The following is a 22,541-nucleotide window of genomic DNA, read 5'->3' as shown; positions in this document are numbered from 1 at the left end:
TACAAACATCTATTATCGATTATCCTTTTTGAAAATCATTTCTTACCACTACACAAACGTATGTGTATAAATTCCATCAGGTCAAGTGAAGGCATTTACGCTTGCGTATAAATACACACACATTTACATTTATTTTGTCATAGTAGCAGTAATATTATCGGTAGATAGAAGCATGAATAAAAACTAAATTTCTATCTTTTTAAAGTCATTTAAACAACAGAAAAATATACCGCTAGCAAGATTATAAGAGAGAAAAAACTTTCATTTCTATTTTATGTGCGTCATCGTCGTCGTCGTAGTCATCGCTGTTGTTAGTAATATTGTTGGACGACCAACGACGTAGAGTGTGATCTTCATTTCCATTTCACTTGCATCACAAACGTTTCTTCGTTGTCTGTGTTTTCGTTTTTAAGTGTGCATTTTATATTTTTTGAATACAGGCCAGCTGTGTTGGGTGTGTGTGTATATATCGTAAATCATATGCGATATCAAACTACGGATGAATCATTCGAATCTTCACATATCCTCATCCATCACCGAATTTGATGTTGACCATTCAATGTTAAAGTTGTTGTTGCAGTGCCTAATAATCATCAACATCAATATTATTTTCATTTGAAACTTGAAAAAAAACAAATCAGCCTTGATCTCATCATCATTTTTATTCGAATTCTGAAAAAAGGTCGAATTTTATCTATTTGACCAACAATAATCAACCAAAAGAATCGTTAACTGGTTTTCATCTCATATAATTTTAGGTAGGATATAATATACATTTTGGTGCACACACCCATTTGATTGTTCAAGCATAACGTGTTTAAAACATGGCGTTTCAGTGATGTGGATGTCCATTCTGGATAAAAATCGAAAACAAAAGTAAAAAAAAGAGTGCAAAGGAAAAAGGATGAAAATTGTTCAATTCCTGTGGGTGTTACACAGTGTTTCATTTTTTCTATTATTTTTTTTGTCAATCTATATTAGTTTGTCTGTTTCCTTTTTCCGGTTTGATATATTTGTGCTATTGATAATAATTCTCATAATCATCATCATAATCATTAATGGCCAACCTAACCACAATCATTCAATAACCGCCACCTTGTATGTCAACATTCGGGTGTCACAAAAAAAATATTTCATGTCAATGTCGGTTTCTTGTGATTATAATATTTTTAATGATAATATGGGAGGATATTACAGTACTCTCTTTACCGATCCTTATAAAATATTGTGTTTATAGTTGAAATTTTTTGTCATCATATGTTTTTTGTGTGTATTGTCATATAATGTCGCCTTGTTTACTGATCTCACGGACTCTTATGGTTCTTTTATTATTGGTTTTTTTTTGGTTTGTGTATTTTTGTAATGTTTGTGTGTGTATTGAATGCTTGCTTTATGATTATAAATATTAGTAAAGTATGTGGTAAATATTCTTTTCTTGGATATATGAAAATTGACTAGAAAAAAATCGAAAAAGGCGAAACCGATGGTGTGTTGTTGTTGATGATGCATGATGACGACGACCGATGCCAAAAAGAATGTCATGCTAAGCACACACACAAACAACCAAAAATAAAAATGATGATGCTTTTGTCGCCTATTATAAACTGAGGATTATATTTGTCTTTTCTATGTGATATATGTCTTTTTATTCTTTATATTTTGAAATATAATTTATATTGTAATCATATTAAATTTGATGAGCTAAAGCTTGTTATGACAATAAAAAAAATAAAGATAAATAAATAAATGAATTCTCAATCTATTAAATTTTCTTCTTCTTCTTCTTCTTCAAAAAATAAAATAAAGGCAACGAATCTTTCCGATCCAATATATATTTTATGATGAAAACCAAGCATATCGACAAAACAAAGTTTTTTTTCGAAAAAAATCATGGTCAAATTGTACATAAGAATCTCACCACAACCACAATCATATTTTTCTTAGATCTTTATGATTTTTTTTCTAATAAAAATTTTCTTCGATGACCACAGATAGTTTAGTGGTTCGATTTTTATTTCTTTTTTGCTACATTTTTTAAATCGATAATTTTATCATGATTCTTCAAAAATTCTCGATGTTTTTTCTGTCTGTAAATTAATCGATTTGTGATCAAAAATTTTTTTTTCGGTTACCCTTTTATAAAATGCAAAAAAAAATGTATTCAAGTTTGAATCGAACGGATATTTTCTTTCAACATCCTGTGTTGTTGCCAGGATTTTTTTCCTGTATTGCTTATCCGTTGGGATTATGGCATTTCTTATATGTCCTACTCTAACACAAAGTAGTTGTCATCGTCATAAAGTTTTTGACTTTAGACTTTTTTTTTGAAATTTTTCTCAAGAGTTGAGCCTTTTTTGCGATTGCATTATTATCATCTCATCAAATGATTGTTGATTTCCAATATAAGATTGGTGAATAGATTGACTTACTATGGATTGATTGACTGTCACATTTTTTTTGTTATTCAAAAAAGAGCCAAATGATTAGACTAACTTTTTTTTTGGCAAAATACAGCAATTTTTATCAAATAAAAGTTTCAGCTAAATAAATGCATACAATTTAGCTTGAATTGCGATTGTAAGAAAAGTTTCATTGACATACACACACATCTGGTTAGAATTTTTTTCTCATGTCGTTTTATATGCCGCCATTTATATTTGCCAATTTTATATGAATAGGTCAGTTTTTGTTGTTGTTGTTGTTGGTTATTTACTATTCGGAACTTCATCCTTTATGCCAAAAGAAACACAAACCAATCGATCCGAAAATGATGACTATTCTTGAGTGTGCTTGTACCGAAAAGCTTCAGATGTGCCGACATAATACCGAAAATCAAATTCATTTGCTATATGTGGCCATAAATCGGTTCGTTTCTTTGTCTTTAAACATTACATTTGTGTTTGTCCATATGGTTTTTTTAGACCATAATATTTTGGCGACAATGATATGACGACTTTTATATTATATGCTGTTTATATATTGGACATAAAATATCATGGCTGCTTGTTTTTTTCCTCTACTTGATGGTGTATATTTTATTTTTTACATTTATATCGAAATGGTGAATAGATAAAAGTCATCATATTGCAGTCTTAGTATTTTGTATTTTATATTAATTGTATATATTTGTCCACAAAATAATAATCCATCGTTTTGGCGACACTTGTTGGACTTAGTTTTTAAATTTTTTTCCCTTTTTTGACTTATAATGTCCATCCATTTGTATTTAATATTTTGCAATCATTCAATTTTGTTATTTTTTCTGATGAAAATATTTACGATTCTTCAGTTAAAAATTTGTTTGTGTTTGTTTGTATGTTTGACAATTGGTTTTGTATTATCATTAACATTTAAATTCATCGATTGATTGCTTATCACATTTAAATATCAAATCGTACGTATAAGTTTTATGTATTTTAGGTTAGGTTCTTATTGGCATTAGCTTTGATTGTCATCATCATCATTGTATTGATCTTTGTTTTGGTGTGGTACATGTCAATCTATAGAGAATGCTTTCTTTTCGTGTTTTTCTTCATTTTTTTATATTGATCAAATAACAATCATCATTATTATTATTTGCTTTCATTTATATGTTACGAATTCAAATATATTTCTTCCTTATTAATCTGGTTTGTTTTTTTTCGATATTATCACTGATCACGATAGGTGTTTTTTATTATTATTATCAATATTGACCGTGATTGTCAACAAGTGTTAAAAATAATTAAAAATTGATTAGAATAAATCTCGATCATTTCCTTTTTCTGTATTATATTTATTACAGAATTCAAAATGCTTTTTGAAAAGTTTAGTTTACAATCCAAAAACTTACTCGCCCTTGTTTTAACAGTCTAACCTTAAATATTTTATTGAATTTTCATTCCAAGAAACGATATTCTCTTTATGGTCATACCTAATTCTTTTTTTCTAATTGCGTCATCATAACCTTTGGTCTACCCAAATTCATGTTCCAAACAATAAATCTCGAAAACAAAACGCCTTTGTAATTATTGATGATGACCTAATCCAAATGATATAACCCTCCCTCTGTCTACTCAAAATTTTATGTAATGAATGCCATCTGGATAAATATTATTAGGAAAAAAGGCACGAGAATGACAGCAACAAAAACAATTAAAGGTTTGTCATTATTGAGTGTGTGTGTGTTTTGTCTCCATTTCTCATATATGATGTTTTTCCATCATCGTCATTCATTATCACCATGATTGTTGAATGCAGTAGGTTGAATACGGAACGCCAATTTGATCTCATCTTTGATTATCATCACTCAAGTAGTGTTTCTCATCTCATTACTGTTTTTTCAAAAAGATTTGTTTCATTCTTTGCCACAAATTTCTGGATATCTGATGTTTTATGTTTTTGTCGAATAACATCAATACGTTGTTTCTGATACGCCGTTCTGTAGTTCGAATTTCTCAGCCAACGAACAAAAATCTATTTTACATATAAACAAAAAGAAACGGCTCACCCATTAATCTGTAGCCACGACGACAGTAAAGTTATTTGACACTTGTCTCTGGATCAGCCAAAAATCGAAAATATTTTCATTGTTCAAATAAATTTGAATTTTCTTCTTTCTTTCTTTCTATTTATTTTGGTAAGTTTTACAGCAAATCTTTTGTGTGCATTGGACGATAAAAAGTGAACTGATTATAGTTCTTCTGTGTCTGTGTTTTTTGTTTCCAAGTTTATCCATTTAAGACGACCATATTTCTGGTGGTGACCCGTGTTTTTTAGAATTTTATTTCGAACAATAATGAAAGAAAACTCGTATATATCAAGTGGGGAAGACGAAAAAGAAAAAATTTCGATTGTATATTTTGATTGGTGTATGTGTTTATATGTGTTCTGTGTTTTTTCTTTTTCAAACAACGATCCACACATCGACCCTTCATTTAAAATTCGAATTATAATCATCCACAATAACATAAAAAAGTAAAACACTGACTGGCTGGCTGGCTGAGACGAAACACTTTTTTCAATTTCAATGCGCATGCTCGAAAAATGGATGGCTTGCATTATGAATTTATAAGGGTCTTTTGATTTTTACATAAACAAATGGCTGGCTTGCATTGGACTTGGCCTTCGTCTACTGGAGTAGACGAAGCAAATGGCCAATGGCTTGCAATGCTAGTTTATAATATAAATACAAACCAAAAAGGAAAAAAATCATTTCTTTTGTCTGCATATGTTCGAATAATTCTTTTTCTCGTGCTTTTTTTTCATTGGAATGACAGTTTTATCTATCAATCTTCATCTGATATGTCTATGAATGTTATTGGTTGGTGGAACGTCGTGAATGAATGAATGAATGAATGAAAGAACAAATGAAAAAATATATTTGGAATTTTAAAAAGTAAATTCATTCACACCGATTGATTTTTTTTGTTTGGTTCAGTTTCGGAACCATCATTTGGTTTTTTCATGAACGATGGTGATAGATATAAGATATCAACATTTTTTTGTGCTTAAGCCTGGCGTTATTTCATACATTTTTCCAATAGTTATTGTGTGTGTGTGTAAGTGCTTTATACAAATATTTACTTTTTCTTCTCTCCTGTTGGATTGCGAACTGTAAATATTTTACTCTATGTTTACCCATTGGTCTTTATCATCTTTGTATATGGATTTTATTTTTTGTTTTTTTTAAATAAACATTCAGCTCTCTCTCTCGTGCTTAATGTTTTCTCTGGTACGTTAGTTTACTTTTCATCAATTTTTTTCGAATAGTTTAAAAAATGATTAAAATTAAAATGAAAAAAAACATTTTTCCATCCCAAATATAATATAATTTTTTCTCCAGAAGAAACATATCCGGTCAGATTTAATTTTCATTAAAGAATTCAAATGAAAGAATAGAATTCACCATTGATCAATAACATTATCTATGTTTTTGAGTGATTGTTATCTGATTTTTTTTGGCCAGATTAGTATAAATTTTATCATGATAATTTAAGAAAAAACTGGAACTTTTCCGACTGGATCACAAATACCCAATAATTTCCATCAAATATTGAATGATCGACCCCTTAGGCTTTTACAACGAAGACGATGATGACAAGATTTACACAGCCATTTGACATAATAGCTTTGGTCGTCGTCGACTGATGGATTTTGAATGGCTGTCCCGAAAAAATGTGCGATTATCTTATAGCCGTTTTTGGCCGTAATTTTTTTGTTATTGACCTCTCTGTTTCTTCATACGTCGGCGGCCTGCTTGCTAAATTTTTATTTATTTATTTCTATTTTGTAAAGCGAAAAAAAAATTAGCCCGAAACATTTTCTTAGTGATGACCGAACCATTCGAAATTGATTGACCTGTACCTGTAAGAAAAAAAGACCCGATAGATTTGAAATTATTTGAAATTTTCAAATGTATTTCAATAGCAGACATACTCCCTCCTGTGTATGTATAAATGTATTGCGAATACTTTAGTTGGGTCCAACCTCTGACCAATCTGATTTTTTTTGTTCACTGCTCACCTGACGACGATAGCTACGACCCAGGTGATATGATTGCCTGACAACATCTGAAAGTGAATGAATGAATGAGAAACAAAAAAATGCATCAATCTTTAGATGGCGTGTCAGGAGCGTATGTATGTATTATAGAAATATTGTCTGTAATTCTTGTTTTTTGTTCATTTTTCTTTATTCTCCATAGATACAGAAATGATGATAATAATAATGTTAATTTATAGTTATGAAATGTTCATTTGAATCTATCGATACGAAAGAGAAATGAAATTACCTGGTACTAGGATCTATGCAATTTTTTATTTGTATGTCAGACCTTGTTCTACTCTTGTTTCAAAAAGAAATATATTTAAACATTCGGTTTTGACCGCGATTATTGTGGTTTTAAAATTGTCTGAAATTTTGCAATTTTTTCCCCATTGATGGACAGAGAAAAAACTATTTTCAACATTGATGATGATGATAGCAATACATAGTTTTTTCATCGATTTGATGATATTACTTTTTTTGGTACAGGTAAAGAAAATAATGGCCATCATTGATGAAAAAAATAATGATGATGATGATGATAAGTAGTTTTTTCATTATGATTATGATGGTTCATAAAAGACTAAACCTTTTATCTGTAATTCCTTAAAATTCTTGTGAATTCTTTATTTCTTTCTCTCTATCTATATTTCTTCCAGTCAACAGAAGTGACAAGAAGGGAAAAAATAAATGTATAAAATCAAAAGGAAATGGGAAGAAAATGAATTTTTCCACCTGCTATAATAATCATTCATAGTCATTAAAATTTCACTATGGACGTGTATAGTAAGTTAGGTATTAATATTGGCCTTGGCCACCAAATGAACAACAACAACAACAAAACAAAGACAATGCAATTCAAACACAGGTCTGTCTTTTGATTTTCAACTATGAAAAAAGCGAAAATACAGGATTGTTGTTTTGCCATGTAGAATCTTGATGAAGATGATGTTTGACCATCATCATCATTCAATGCTCTGTTTTCATATTATTATTTCGTTGGCTGGATTGCAATTATTTTACAGGTAACAATAATAATAATAATAATGAATTTTTCATATAAACAGCACACCACGCACTAGTGACTGACTGCCCTGCCTGACTGGATTGAATATATCTGACTTGGTTCTCTTATATTTTTGTATTGCTATTCATCATGTGATCAATCAAAACCTGGTGACTTGTTCAACATTTTTTTTCTCAAAGACAAGTCGGTATTTATTATATAAAATAGCTCAAAATGTGTGTGTGTACCCATCAAGCATCGAAAATAATACCCGTCATTCTGTGTTGTATATATGAACAGGTTTTTCAGAATTTTTTCCCTATTGGCCATTTTTATTTTTTGTTTACTTGCAGAGCTTGGTGTGGCCAACCTGTATGAATGGTAGTGAATTTCGTAAAATAGTTGAAAATTGGCAGAAATTTCATTTTACCTGGCTCTTTTTTTCTCATTGTTCGCGTTTCACCATCATAATTCGATTTTAGCGAGATAGTGAATAACTAAATAGAGAAAGAGATAGAAATGTGTGTGTGTGTGTGTGTATAGCAATAAGCCATTCAGTCAGCTAGAAATGAAAATGGAAAAAGAATGATTGTGAAAGTGATTCACCTTGATTTTTTTTTCATCTCCATTCAAAAATGGCTCGTTGATTTTTTTTTGTTGTGTTGTTATTTGGATTCGACCGTATACAACCAGTCTTATATCCAGGCAATAATTTTCCTTTTCATTCTTTTAATCATTGCAAAGAATGATTGCCAATTTTCACATAGCAAGTTTTTAATTTGAACTATGGATGGGCGCCATGTATTTTCTTTATTGTGCGTTCTTTTTTATAATATTTTGGCTGCCATTTTTAATGAATTCTAAATTTTCTTATTAATCAAAAAAAAGCGAAATAAAATGTCCCTGTTTGGTCAAATCTATTTTACCATATCAGATTCTTTGTTCAGAAAAATTGACGTTTCTTAATAAATGTTCTAGTTTTTTTTCTCTGAAATTCATTTCAAATAACATTAAAAATGATTGAATCATTAAATCACATCTTTTTTTTTGTAATAATCAACCAATATTGCAGTTAGCATAGTTCTTATCAATATTTTGTCATGGCTTCATTATCGTCGTCGTCCCGGATGTGTGTCGTTGTATGAGTTTCCATGTCCGAACATTTGTCGGATGTATGTAATTAAAAATCCACATCAAAACAGCAATGGCAACAAGAACTGGTGTTTGTTAAAGGCATTTATTTTATTTTTATTTTTTTCTAGAGATTGTCAATCGAGATTTCTTCCTCGTTATTTGTTGCTTTCTGTTTTTGATCATAGAATGATGATCATTACACAATGCCATTTTTTATGTCCTGTTTCTTTGGTTCTTTTTTTCCCTTCATTTCTTTCGTCAATATACACCACATATCTCGGTTATTTGACATTTTTTCCTTTCATTTTTATGACTATATTTTTGTTCGTGTATGTGTGCTCGTTTATTTGCTGTAGAAATGTTAGGGTCAGCATGTTGTATTGAAGAAAGAAAGTTAGTACCGCTTCTTCTGAAATGTATGGTAGTGCCAACAACGAAATAAATTAAAGAATGAAAAATAAAATTCATTCAAGCAAAGATATTTTAACCATAGATCGACCTTCGGAAGTACGTTTTTATATTCAAAGCCGAAATGCTTGATTCATTGACAAGCAAACAACAATGAATGATTAAAGATTGAATCGTTTTGGTGATTTTTTATATATTACTGATTCATGTTGTAAATACGATCTTTTCGGTTTGGTTAAAACCATTGAAAGATTCTTAATATTTTATAATATGGTTTTTTTCAACTCTTTTCTGTACAACTAATATACAATTTCAAATTGATAATCTTGTTTTTTTTCTCAATGATTATGCCTGAATTGATTATTGTTCATCATTTGACAATGTCAATGTTTCACCAGGCTTTGATTATGGTTTCTGATAACCGGCATATCGAACTTTCATGAGTTTCATTATCATAGTCAACCATATACACTTAACCTTGAAAAATTATTGAAAATACATAGCTTAACTTGTTGTATTTCAAATTATCAGGACAAGGATTCTTTACCATTTTGCCAAATTAGGAAACATGAACTAATTATTCATTCAAAAACCAATGTATGTGGGTGCAAATTCTATCCATTCTAGTGGATTTACCGATACTTCCCATTGCCACATATGGAATTATGTCACATGCTACACTCACTCATTTGATTTTTTGATAGCATATTTATATGGCTCTGAAGTTTTTTCTTTTATATTCCATCATCAACCACACGATCATGATCAACATTGTGACTTTTTTTGGGCTCCATATTTATAGCAAGTGTTTTCTTTCTATTCAAAAAATCATCATATTATATATATCGAACATGTGTCTCTATATATTTTTACTCGTGTTAAATATTTTTTCCCTTTTTTTTGGTCCTTGTGTACTTGGCCGGTTGACCTCATTTTTCGTTTCTGTTCCATATTATGTACAGATATATAATGGATGTTGCAAGAAGTTTTGTGATGAATTGCTGTGAATCGTTGATTTCTGCAATTTTTCTCAATTTTGAGAAAAAGAAATATCTTTCTTACTAAAGCCAATCATTGTATCACAATATACAATGAAAAAAATGCCAAAAGTTTTAATGAAACAAGGAGTCTAGTCATTGTGAATGGATTTCCTATATGATAGAAGCAATAACTGTAGTGTATCGCGCCTACTTTGGACTCCTTACTTGCTTTATCCCTATTTGTGTGTGTATATGTTTTTTTTGATGATTGTCGCATCTCTTTACAACCACTTGATGATCCTTCGTTTCAGACATGGCTTTCACTTGTTGCACTTTTTTTTGCTTCCCACTCTGTCGAATTGTATTACGTTTGCAATATCAAATCAAAATGTATATGTTTCCTTGTATGGCGTATCAGCATTATCACCTTTGACCTTGTACGTTTGTCGAGGTCTTTGTCTTTCTAATGATTGATCGGTAATGATTATGGCAGTTTTTTAAATCACAATCTGCAACATAGACAAAAAATGTATGCACATGAAACATTATTAGCAAAAAAAATTCGAATGAGCCACGAGAGAAGATTATAGAAGAGTAATAATAATGATGTTTTTCCATGTGCCATTCAGCATTATCATCATTAGCAATAGAATGACAAACCATTATCCTTTTTGACAGAACATGCACGCATACAAATATAAATTGTTTTCAGGCTATAGGGTTTTCAATTCGAATCCAAGCATGAATAGATTTGGCTGAAATCCATTGCATTGAAATTGTACGCGTCGTTGATCCATTTGGTGGTGGATACAGAAGTTGATGATGTTTTATGCTGATTCTAAATTCCTTTTCATTGCCAATTTTGTAGAAGAAAAAACTGTCGTATAAAGCTGACCACTAATTTTTTTTTCTTTTTCTTTCACCCACTGATCATTTATAGAGGATTGTCGATTCACTAACACACCTGAAAAAAAAACATCATAATCATTATTATTTTCTATGTTGTGGTAAAACTTTGTGTTTTGAAAAATCTTCGTGTCATTTATCTAATACATAAAAAAATTGTTCAATCATCCCATGGTTGGGATCCATCCACCATCATCACCAATTCTTGCTCATTACAAATGATCATTTACTCTTATCTAAATCGCAACATTTCTCCTGATGAGAACTAATGTGTGAAATTCACCAGACATTCAAAATTGTTTCATATTCAACAACCCATTTACAATTCAACCAGATATGGTATTACAAGAAACGGCTTCAACTACGGGGCTTCCTAGCAGCGGCCATCATCATACATTAGTAAGACATCCTCACCATCATCATCTTCATCCACACCATCATAATCATCATCTCAATCATCCCCACTCCCAATATGTACAACAACCTTCATTGTTGAATGGCCAACAACAACAACAACAACAGCAATCATCACACCCACATCATCATCACCATCAGCATCATCACCGGCATCAATTGTCAGTGAATGGTTTAGCTGCTTCTGCTAGTGGCGCCATGTCCACTGGTGGTACAGTTGGACCAACATCAGCGCAGCCACCACCCGCACATTTGTCCACATATCCGGCTCATAACCATCGTAATAATCATCATCATCCGGGACATGTACATCGCCACAATACTACTGTTGGTTCAGTTGGTTGTTCTGGATTAGCAATCTGTGTTCCTTTATTGCATGATGGTTCCAATGCTGGTACTACCTCTTCTACCGGTCTTGTATCACCACCATCGTCAACATCGATTGCTCATCGACAGCATTCACGTACATTTGCTACAACTCCGGCAGATAATCCGTCGACATCTATTTCGACGCTTGATTCGAATCCAAATGAAAGACAATCATCGTTGGCCAATGTTTATTTAACAGCAGCTGCTGTTGCTGCCGCTCAATTTGATCCTTCATCCGTTTTTACGAATAATGAAAATGGTAGTGCTAGTAGCCAAATTCATCACCCAATTCGTTCACCCGGGCACCATCATCGAAGACATCGCAACAATCATCACCATTCTCATGCAGCACATCATCAATCGAATGTATCAACGAGATCATCACAAATGCCCTCAATGACAAACTCACAACAACAACCATCAGTCGCAACATCAGCGATGGATGTCGTTGAAGATCATGTTGATCAAACACAAAGGCCAAACATTGATACAAGTAATGGTCATCATCATTTTCATCGGTCCAGACATTATCAAATTGATCCATGTGATGCACCAGATGATATTCTTTCTCGAAAGGTAAGACTCCATTTTTTATGCTGGTGTTACACAAGAAATTTACCCTATTTTCAATCAAATTCAAAAATTGTTGCAGACATTTTCTGTGTCATCAACCCTGATTGAATAGTTTCACAACAAAAAACAACCAGAATGTTTGTGTTTGTTTTAGGCCAACTAAAGCAATGACAATCATCATGACCAATGAATTTCGTTTGCATAGATTTTTCTCTGGCAAGCTCTTTTTCTCATTAGCAATTATAGTTATCATCGTGCCTATATATAATACAACCTACGCCCAATGAATATTTATTCACTTCCTATTGGGTCGAATTTATGTATATAATGTTTTCAAAACCTTTTAAAACTGGATCTTTGGAGCCATTTTTTTAAACCCAAGCCTTCAATAACAAACCGTTGAATAGTTTGACAATTTTTTTTCTCTTCTAACATTCAAGCAAGTTCAAATGTGTTTAAGTATTTATAAAAATGTCAAACGAGAAAAAAAGATAAATAAGCTTGTCGCAATTTTAGTTAGATTTTTATTTAGGAATGTTCATCTTCAGTCAATTCACCATGGTTTTAGTGTGGAAAAAAATTCTCAATTTATATGATGTTGATGATCTGGTAAACTATTTTAGTCTTCAAACTATCCCTCATTTATAAGTTAAAATTTTTTTTCTTTTCGTCATTTCACCTATCTTCATAATGAAAAAAAATAATTTTCATTTTTCAAGCTAGAAATACATTCGAGTTGTTCACTCCAGCTTGCGGCCTGGCCATTAGATTAGATTAAAAGTTTGAATGTTTGCATCAAACGATATTTAGGCTTTCGAAGAAAAAAAATTTCGTTTCACATTTTCACAAAGCTAGAGGATAAACTAGAAATAGCTTTTTTACATCTGTTTTGCCCATACGTTCCAGAAAAGCTTTGAATAAACATATAGTGGTGGTAATAGTGAATGGAACCAAATACATGAAATTGGATTCTTTTTCTTCCTCTCTTCCTCGTATGAGTTGTTGATGAGAAAAAAAATTCCAAGAAAAACTATATTATCCATATATGATAATATAAATCAGCTTTTAGATAAGATTTTTTTCCTTTCCATGACCGATCCAAATCATTTTCACTGAATAATATCAAAAATACACACGGATTCATAAGTAGATCGGTAAACAATATATTAGGTTTTGCATAAATCGTAAATGCTTAGCTAAAACCTTGGAAGCTTATATAGTTCTCACATTTCATTCAAACTATCGCTATTGTTTGTAGGCGTTTTTTCCCATTCTTCGATGGCTTTTCATATTCTTTTTTTTCTTGACAGAAAATCTGGAATGATTTTTCCACTTGTTTGTTTTAAGCAAATATCTTGGAAATTTTTTTTTGCCCACTTTGGATTAATCATTTTGTCTTTTTCTTTCCGTACCATAACGTTGGATGGTGTTGTGACCCAAAACTCTCACTAATCTCAATTGAAGCTGTCACCTGTCTTGTCTGCTTGATTGAATATTGGTGTCACCGTTTCTCGCTCATTCATTAAGTGCAAGCCATATATCATTGTAATATTGTATCAAGTAGTAGAGGTACTATATAAATTATCATTTCGTTAATATATAGTCTTTGTAAATGATAATTTCTCTCAATCTTTTGCGATTCATTCAATCGCCAGATGATTGAGCTTACTAACTTTAGAAAAAAGAGAGTGAATGAATGAAAGAGATACCCACAATTTTTCGGAAAATGAAAAATAATTATTCCAAAATGCCAAATGAAGATGATTGACCAAATTATTACATTATTACTAATGTATCACTATCATTGTTTATTTAAAACAGAGTAAAAGTCCTTCAAGAAAACGTCGCCGTACAGATTTTGCTGGGACTTCAATTGCCCTAAATCATTTTCGAAATTTAGTTGTTGAATCTTCGTCACCGCCTTTGCCTTCTCAAGATTCGATACCTGGAGAGGATGATGTTTCAGCTAATGATGGTGGCGGAGGTACAGATCGATTAGAATCATGGGTTGCCTTGGTATCACCACAACCTCAACCTCAACCTCATACCAGCAGTCCAAACACAGATCTGGAACCAATCGTAGCTGTTAATTCCAATGTTGAATTAGTCCAGAATGAGCCATCTCCTAATAATGGAGATTATCATCATCATTACAATACCGTCCTACAACAAACATTAGAGACAGCAGCCGAAGTTTCTTCTATGGATGATCTCATTGAAACGAATGAACCTCTCAACGTTTTTTCCAACCACAATGTGCTCGATGAGTCACAAAATCATACCTCATCATCATCAGCATCAGCATCATCATCGTGGAATCGACGTACTGTGATCACCTCAGCATCTTCTCAGGGAGATGAAAACGTAGCAACTAATACAAATTCTGGCCAAAGATCCATCATAAATGCACACTTATCGCCTTCAATCCAATCAACCAACCATGATAATAATAATAATTTTCTTAACGGGCAGCAGCAATTAACTATTTCTAGGTTGATGAACAATTCAAATAATGATATGAATGGCCAAGATCCAGATGACAATGGTGATAACGAAAGGAATAGTGGCGAAAATGACGATGAAGAATATGTCAAATGCCGTGCACGTTTACATAGTAACGCACAAACATCAACAGATTTAGATAATGAAGAAGCTCATGAAGAAAATGGCAGTACATTATCCGATGCACAATCATTTGATTCGAACGCTGCCACAATCGACTCTACCTCAGAAGCATCGATGGCATTATATTCATCTTCTGCCGCTTCGATTCAAACAATGGATTCGGCTCTATCGGTGCCACGATCGCAATCACCTCAATCTTCATCCAGCAGCAGTAGCAGTAATGGAAGTGTGCCATCAACGATTCCTGCATCATCTTTTTTCATGAATTCACATTGTCATAATTCGAATCGACAGTCAGCAGCAACGTTATCAGTAGAACATGATCAGTCCACATTATCTTCCAGTCCTCAAAGTAATAATTCCGTCAGCAATGCTTTTCCACCTTTGTTTCAACAACAAAATAATGAATCCTCATATTCAGCTAATCAAACACCATCAGTGGCATCCGCTAATGTCAATGCGAATGATACTGTTGAACGATCTCAACAAACAGATCATCATTATCATCAGGTTGAACGGCAATCAAATAATAGTGCGAATCAAGAATCAACTGTCAACAATACAACTGCATCTACTGCAGATGTACATTCCGGATGTCCATATTTTCAACGTTTAAATAACCTTCGAACGGTAATTGATTGTCAATTGATGTTTAAATTTTATTTAAATGAATTTTTCAAATTCTATTCTAGTTACCTAACATAAATCGGCCTAACAACGATTATAATAATACTCAGCACTTGGGAACAAACTTCTCCAACTCACATGGTCACACACAGTTGCCAGCGACGGCGACAAACGCTGCGACATCTGACATTCATCGCCAAGCTAATCGGTTATCATCGAATCGACCATCGCGTCGATATCATAGGATATTAAATCACCAAATGCCACCAACACAACCTCCACTTTCCATTCCTCAACAAACGAACATGGAATCAAACGAAACTGGCAGTTATTCTCGATTGCCCGCTGCATTTCTTTTGTTCGACCAATCCTCACCCAGCTTTCATTATTCAGATCCTAGATTGTTCGAATTGATCAATGAGTATTTTCCCAATGGAGCTGGTGCCTATCCGCACATGTTCCATTCATCAGCACTTGCAGCAAATTCCAACTCTACAAGAAATGTTGTCTCGGATTCTATGATTGATTTCAATAATCCTCAATCGGTTCACTGGCTTTATCATTTGCTGATGCAAGATCCTCAATTAGTTCCACACTCTCAGCAGCAAACAATGGGTCCGATATCCAACTCATCCCAACAAACAACACAACAATGTTCGAACTCCAGATCACAATCAAATACTGGTCAATCACATCAGTCTAATTCTTCAACTAACTCTTCTCAGATTCGTCATCAAGATCGTAATGCAAATAATTACCCGATGTATTCATCGCATCAACCGCATCCATCACATCAAATGAACTATATGAATTCTCGCGTGCCTCGCACAACATCTGATCGAAGCAACAGTGGCGTTAACATCTCTCAAAATGGAATGTCTTTGGGACAAACACAATCGCAGTTTCTACGGCCTGAATGGCAACGATCAGCAAGTGCTGCGACAACGACCGCATCTGCAAGTGGAGTTCCAGTACTTCGTCTATACAATAATCAGGTCGGAGCTCTTGCACCGACTTATGATCATCGTCTAATTAATCCGATATTATCATTGTTATTGCCTCAATCATCTCAGGCAACGCCAACAACGTCTTTACAGCAACTTCGAACAAGTACTGCAACAACCAACGGTCATTCTTCTTCTATCCATTCATTACCGCCAACAGCTCCAGTGTTACCAAATGTCGCAACGTTGCCACAAATTGATAATTTTGGATTGACACAAAACATTGACCAATTATCGCCGCCCTTGTTTATATTACCTGCTGGAAACTATCCACCCCCATCACCGCTTTCACAAATCCGACGAATCCAACGTCAAAATGAAACTTCGAATAGTTGCAATAGTTCGAACAACCAGTCATCACAGCAGCATCAGCAACAACAACAATCTTCACATCTTCGCTCAACACAGCATCAGCAGCAGGTTTCTTCAACGTCGGCCCAAGTTTCTGCTAACATGTTCAATCCATTTGCGAATCTTGCCGCTAGTACAGCCGCAACTAATTCCTCGTTTCATAATCGATTTCATCCTATCGTCTCAAATGCTTCGTCCGCGATCCATCACACATCGTCAGCGAGCCAAAATCATCATCACAACGGTATGCATCAGAATCAGCAGCAGCATCATCATCATCATCATCATCATAATTCGGCTAATCAAGCAAGACCTGGCGTAAATAATCCTTCATTTGTTCCAAGAATAACAAATTTTATAAATAACAATACTTCGTCGTCTGGACGGCCGACAATAAACCGAGCTTCTGGTCACCATCATCACCATCCTCACCAACCGCCTTTCGCATTTTTATCACCATTGGCAATTCCGAATTTCGATCGTCGATTCAGCGAATGGTCTGACTTACCATTGTTTCCCCCGAATACATTGCATAATTCATTATTTAATGATAATATGCCCGAAGCTGAAAACTATGAAGCTTTACTTTCGTTAGCAGAACGTTTGGGTGAAGCTAAACCACGTGGTCTAAACAAAAGTGAAATCGATCAACTACCATCTTATCGATACAAACCAGAAATTAGTGCCGAAACTGATCAAACATCATGCGTCATATGTATTTGTGATTTTGAGGCCAAACAAAATCTTCGTGTATTGCCTTGCCATCACGAATTTCATGCCCGTTGTATCGACAAATGGCTTAAGGTAAAAATAAGATACTATTTGATTTGTCAATATTCTAATTATGTTTTTCCTTCATTCTAGACTAATCGTACCTGTCCCATATGTCGACGTGATTCAACCGCACTAATCCAAGAAGCCGATTAATTTAAAGATGAATTTTGTTATCAAGTTGCAATAATGACAGATATCGAAAAATTTTCAATTGTTGGCTTATTACTATTGTACAAAACAATTTTTTTTTGTAATTTTCTATGTTGTACAAATTAATTCAGTAAATATAAATTCATTAATATCACAGAAGTCTGAACAAAACAATGGAGAATTTCGATCACATTCGTTGGATCTGAATTTAATAAAAAGCACAATTATGTCTGAATCATCGAATCTAAGATTCGTTTTAACATTCATTTTGAAGATTATTATTTTGCCTGTAAAATTTTATTTGTTCAATTTATTCCTCTCAATGATATGAAAAATCCAAACATGATCGCACAATTCATTTAATGAGAGCTTTTTTATTCTTGCTTCTCCATAACATCGAATTACCATTCATCATTCATATGCATCTGTCGTCCATAAACATGATGTCGATAATTGAAGATAATTTTAGCTGAACATCATAGGTGTTTCATTTTTCAATTATTATTATTATTATTATTATTATTATTATTATCAATTTGCTATTTTTCAAGTGTTTTAATTTTTTCATTTTTTTTCTTTATTGAAAAGTGACAACCACATTGAAATAAAATCAATTTAACAAAAATCAATTCTAATTTAGCTATTTATATGTTTGAGAAGTTAAATGGTAATAATTCTACAAACGATGTTTCATCAGAGTTGTAGCGCCAATTAACCAAATAAGAAAAACTATTCCCAAAAAAAAACAATCGTTAATGAAAATTTTGAAATGAGAAAAAATCTCATGCTTAAAAAAATGGCCAAATAAGAATAGTTTTATTTGATAATGATAGTAAATTTTATATCAAAAATAAAATCAGTGAATGATAAGTAATTTTAAATGGTGTAAAAGTTTTACATCGATTCTGATAATTGATAAATACTGGATAATGATGATGAAAGTTTGAAGCTTAAGTCTAAAATTATAATTGTAAAATATCGGAAATATCAAGATTTAAATCAGAACTGTAGTCTTGAGAATTGTTTTCGTCATTGATAGTCAATGCTTGATCGAATTCGAGTTTTCGGTTCACTTTGTTAACATTTTGGTCATCCACAATATCGAGTGAAGTATGAGGTTGTTCAGTTTTGCGGATTATTTCTGGAGGATCATGTTCATGCAAGCGAAGACGCCATAATTTGATTTGTTGATCCCATGAACGACGACTGTATTTAACAAATTTATTTGGTGTACTGAGATCGGTTTTTTTGCGACGATTTTTCGGCAACTTACTTATGTAGTTCTGATAACCGATCGTATTCTTGCCATAATCTATTTGTTTTTGTCGTCTTTTGACCACTTCAGGATCTGTTTCAAATTCAACACACTTATTATGATTGAATCGTGTGGATTTTCGTGGACGTTCCAATGATGAGCAAGTTGAACTTGCTGGACTATATGATCGAGTATGATTGCTTCGATAGAAAGTAATTTCCCGCAACGGTCTTTTTAATCTGGGAGTAGTTTGTTTATCTACACCGCTGTTGTTAGTATCGACATCTAAGAGTTCTCGAGTGGCAATAGCTGCATTAATATCATCAGGACGACTAGATGATACGTCTAAACCAGAAGAAATACCCAATCCAGAATCGATATCATTTTCGATTTCTTCGTGGTTGAAAATTTCAACTTCAAATTTATTATTCATTAATTGGTCTGATTCACTTGTATAGGTCTTTTCGATTTCGGAAGCTGGAGAATCTGGAGTTTTTGATGAGAAGATTTTCGAACCGTCAGTTTGAGATCCACAAGATTCAAATTCGTCTGAGCATTTCAATGTAGAGCTAAAATCGTTAATCAATGAATTTTGATCTTGATCATCAAAATCATCATCACTTTCTTCCATCAATTTAACCCAATCAACGAAGTATGGATTTTGATTTGCTACTTGACTGTTGGACATTATTAGCAAGCTGTAAATAAATAATTAATTAATTAGAAGAAAAAACAAAATTTAATTAAATAACACATACAGAAATTGTAATGGAAACTGAGGTAGAAAAAGCAAAACTGAGTCCAACGAATAAAATTCCTTGACCAAATGAATACCTTTTTTCAAATAGCATAAACGTACGAGAGTTTTTCATCCAGAGTTGTGCTACACATGTTTTTGGCGCGTAAACATTCCGCCAACAAAGATTTGCGCCATAAATTGTTTGCCACTACGTTTTGAAAAGCGCCAAAAATTTTCTTCACAATTTTCAATACTGTTAGCATTTTGAATTTTATAGAAGTGTATCCAATGCAGTCAAAATAGACTTATTACGTTGATTTTGCAATTTTTTAAAATCAAAAACGGTCTATCTTTTGATGATTTCACTAAGTACCATGGATTTCTAATTTAGAAATTAAAATTGGTTATTAGAAAAATTTTAATAGAAATAATTTTTTGCACAGAAAATGTATTTCATTAAATTAAAAAAAATAAATGCAATTTTAATCAAACCTTTATTAGTTTTATAAGCCAAAAATAGTTCAGAAAATGCGAATTTCTGATTTGAAACAAAATTTCGTTCATTTATCAATTTAATGATAGAAAATCTTCATATTGAAAAAAAGAAAAAAAATGACCCGGACGTGATTTGAACACGCAACCTTCTGATCAGCTCCCAACACTGATAACTAAATTTCAAGTAAATGCTGGAGTCAGACGCGCTACCGTTGCGCCACCGAGCCATAAAGTCAATTTATAATTGAAGAGTACAATTGAATATTCATAATACAATTATTCAGCATTCAATAAAATCAAAATCAACATGACAGATTATTTAAAAGTTAGATATAATTCAATATAGATTGATTGGATGTAAATGATTAAAGCATGAGTGAGGATAGAACATAACATCACAATAATCCCTATATTGATATGAAAAAAAGATGATACCTAAACACCAGATGGCGATCAATATTTCATTATTGAATTAAAAAAATTGATTTAAAAAAATTATTCTTTTTTTGTGAAATGATACATTCAGATTATATACAAGTGTATACGACACACCTAACAACATATCGGTAATGTTTTTTCTATTATAACATCTGAATTATATGATAACAAATGGAATTTCTGAACGAAGTTTTTTTTGTTATGATATTTGTTGTTTCGATGTTATTTGGTTGCTATCGAGATAATCGGGTGTTACCGTTTCGTTTATATAATCAGTGAAAGTGAATACAAAAGAAAATCTCAACCACTTTGGTTGGAATGTCATCTATCTGCAATACTTTGGCCTACGACGACAACATCGTGACAAGGCGTAATTGTACATTATTCTGAATAATGATGATGATGATCATTATCATCATTAGTACGACATTTTGAAGCTCAGAGGCATTGCAAACAATTTAAGTGGTGTAAACATAGCCCGAAAAAGGAAGGTTTCTTCAGGGCGTGTTTCTGATTTTGAATTAAGGTAGAAAAAAAATCAACAAACTAACTACTTATTCATTGATTTTTCTGATAAATTTAAACTTGATCCGAAAGTTCGATTCAGAGAATGGTTCCAGGACTTGTGATGATGGTTTAAGCTTGGACAGCTGTAACCGGCTTAGAATTTTCTTTTAAATCTTCATCCGATTCCGTACAGTATACTTGATGTATGATCTCATCAATTTAAGAAAACATAGATTCAAATTCTAAAGGCGTGGTAGCAGCAATTACAAGCATAGATGTTTAAGATTCCATGAATGATGCTGAATTAATGATTAGATTTGAAACAAGCATGCGTGATATCCCAAATATTCTGGCCTAGAATATTAGATACTGAATTCAGTTGAAGAAAGAATGGAATTATGTGATCCGCCGATTGATCTCATTCGATAGAAGTAGTGGTATTCGATTTCAAAAATATTCAGTACATTACAGATGACCGCATTGCAGTAATTTTAGTTTTTTAAACATAATCTTTTAGTTATCTTTAGCCAATACAATCTATGAATGTTTACTCGGTTCGGGATCTGAATTTCACAATTTCATTCTTCCATTATCCTTTAATAATGACCGATTTCCATGGCTAGTCATGTGTTGATTGTCAAATTTCATCAATTTATTGTTCATCTGAATGAAAACGATGGCTGATTCAACCAACCATTTACATAATTATCTACAGCTAAAAAACAATGGCAAACAATCGATCCATACAATTATACACACAAACACATCACACCCGATTCAATACAGTATTATTGTATTAGCTATTTTTGCAATTTTTGTATGACTCAACTTGGATGATAGGAATGACAGAAAAAAAATTGAAAGATTTGAATTATATCCAAACTGCGAAGTTTGACTGTAACATAGTCGATCAGCTTGTCTGTCTCTCCCTCTCTTTCTCTTTTTTTTATTTATAAAAAGGAATCGTATCGTCTGAACAAACTAACCAGCCAACCGATATACACAAATGATACAACGTGGATATGCAATGAATTCTTGAAACATGAGCGCCACTGTTTCATGGAGCCACCACAACCAAATTTTGATTGCAAAGTTGCAGACATACACATGCATAACCGCGCCCTAACCTCGAATCAAATTAATTCATCGTATTTATATTTTAGTTAATCGAACTAAATTACGGAAATCTAGATTCTTTTAGGGTCACTAAATTCTGTGGACAAATATAAAAGTTCATGGATTGAAAAAAATATCGTGTGTA

The 22,541-nt window shown here is 32.6% G+C and overlaps 2 protein-coding genes and 1 non-coding gene across 3 annotated transcripts; 1 reads left to right on the top strand and 2 right to left on the bottom strand.

The window, feature by feature from the left end:
- Nucleotides 1-331: 331 nt before the first annotated feature.
- On the top strand, nt 332-18,475 carry LOC113793552 (uncharacterized). Its single transcript, XM_027343600.2, has 5 exons — nt 332-758; nt 10,994-12,318; nt 14,137-15,570; nt 15,633-17,726; nt 17,787-18,475. Exons 2-5 carry the CDS (start codon nt 11,296-11,298, stop codon nt 17,847-17,849), a joined length of 4,614 nt encoding a protein of 1,537 aa, XP_027199401.2. The 5' UTR covers nt 332-758; nt 10,994-11,295; the 3' UTR covers nt 17,850-18,475.
- Nucleotides 18,476-18,643: 168 nt separating this feature from the next.
- On the bottom strand, nt 18,644-20,504 carry Slbp (Stem-loop binding protein). Its single transcript, XM_027343270.2, has 3 exons — nt 20,333-20,504; nt 19,860-20,222; nt 18,644-19,799 (listed from the first exon to the last, which is right to left on the bottom strand). Exon 3 carries the CDS (start codon nt 19,787-19,789, stop codon nt 18,809-18,811), a length of 981 nt encoding a protein of 326 aa, XP_027199071.2. The 5' UTR covers nt 19,790-19,799; nt 19,860-20,222; nt 20,333-20,504; the 3' UTR covers nt 18,644-18,808.
- TRNAW-CCA (transfer RNA tryptophan (anticodon CCA)) lies at nt 20,454-20,562 on the bottom strand. The gene is made up of 2 exons: nt 20,527-20,562; nt 20,454-20,489 (listed from the first exon to the last, which is right to left on the bottom strand). It is a non-coding gene; the product is annotated as a tRNA-Trp (tRNA).
- Nucleotides 20,563-22,541: the final 1,979 nt, after the last annotated feature.

The sequence above is a fragment of the Dermatophagoides pteronyssinus genome, unplaced genomic scaffold (genome assembly GCF_027571235.1).
Source record: "Dermatophagoides pteronyssinus isolate colony J.1.1.1.1 unplaced genomic scaffold, Derpt_VIB-CSIC_2022.12 sq0001, whole genome shotgun sequence".
In the NCBI taxonomy this organism is placed as follows: Eukaryota; Metazoa; Arthropoda; class Arachnida; order Sarcoptiformes; family Pyroglyphidae; genus Dermatophagoides; species Dermatophagoides pteronyssinus.
The sequence above is the reverse complement of the archived record's forward strand: the minus strand, read 5'-3'. Positions and strand labels throughout refer to the sequence as shown.

What these genes read in the sequence shown, in the direction of transcription:
- LOC113793552 (XM_027343600.2), top strand. Translation starts at nt 11,296, where the DNA reads ATGGTATTACAAGAAACGGCTTCAACTACGGGGCTTCCTAGCAGCGGC. An exon ending in ATGATATTCTTTCTCGAAAG is followed by an intron (nt 12,319 to 14,136) that starts GTAAGACTCCAT and finishes TATTTAAAACAG; the next exon opens with AGTAAAAGTCCTTCAAGAAA. An exon ending in GTTTAAATAACCTTCGAACG is followed by an intron (nt 15,571 to 15,632) that starts GTAATTGATTGT and finishes ATTCTATTCTAG; the next exon opens with TTACCTAACATAAATCGGCC.
- Slbp (XM_027343270.2), bottom strand. Translation starts at nt 19,789, where the DNA reads ATGTCCAACAGTCAAGTAGCAAATCAAAATCCATACTTCGTTGATTGG.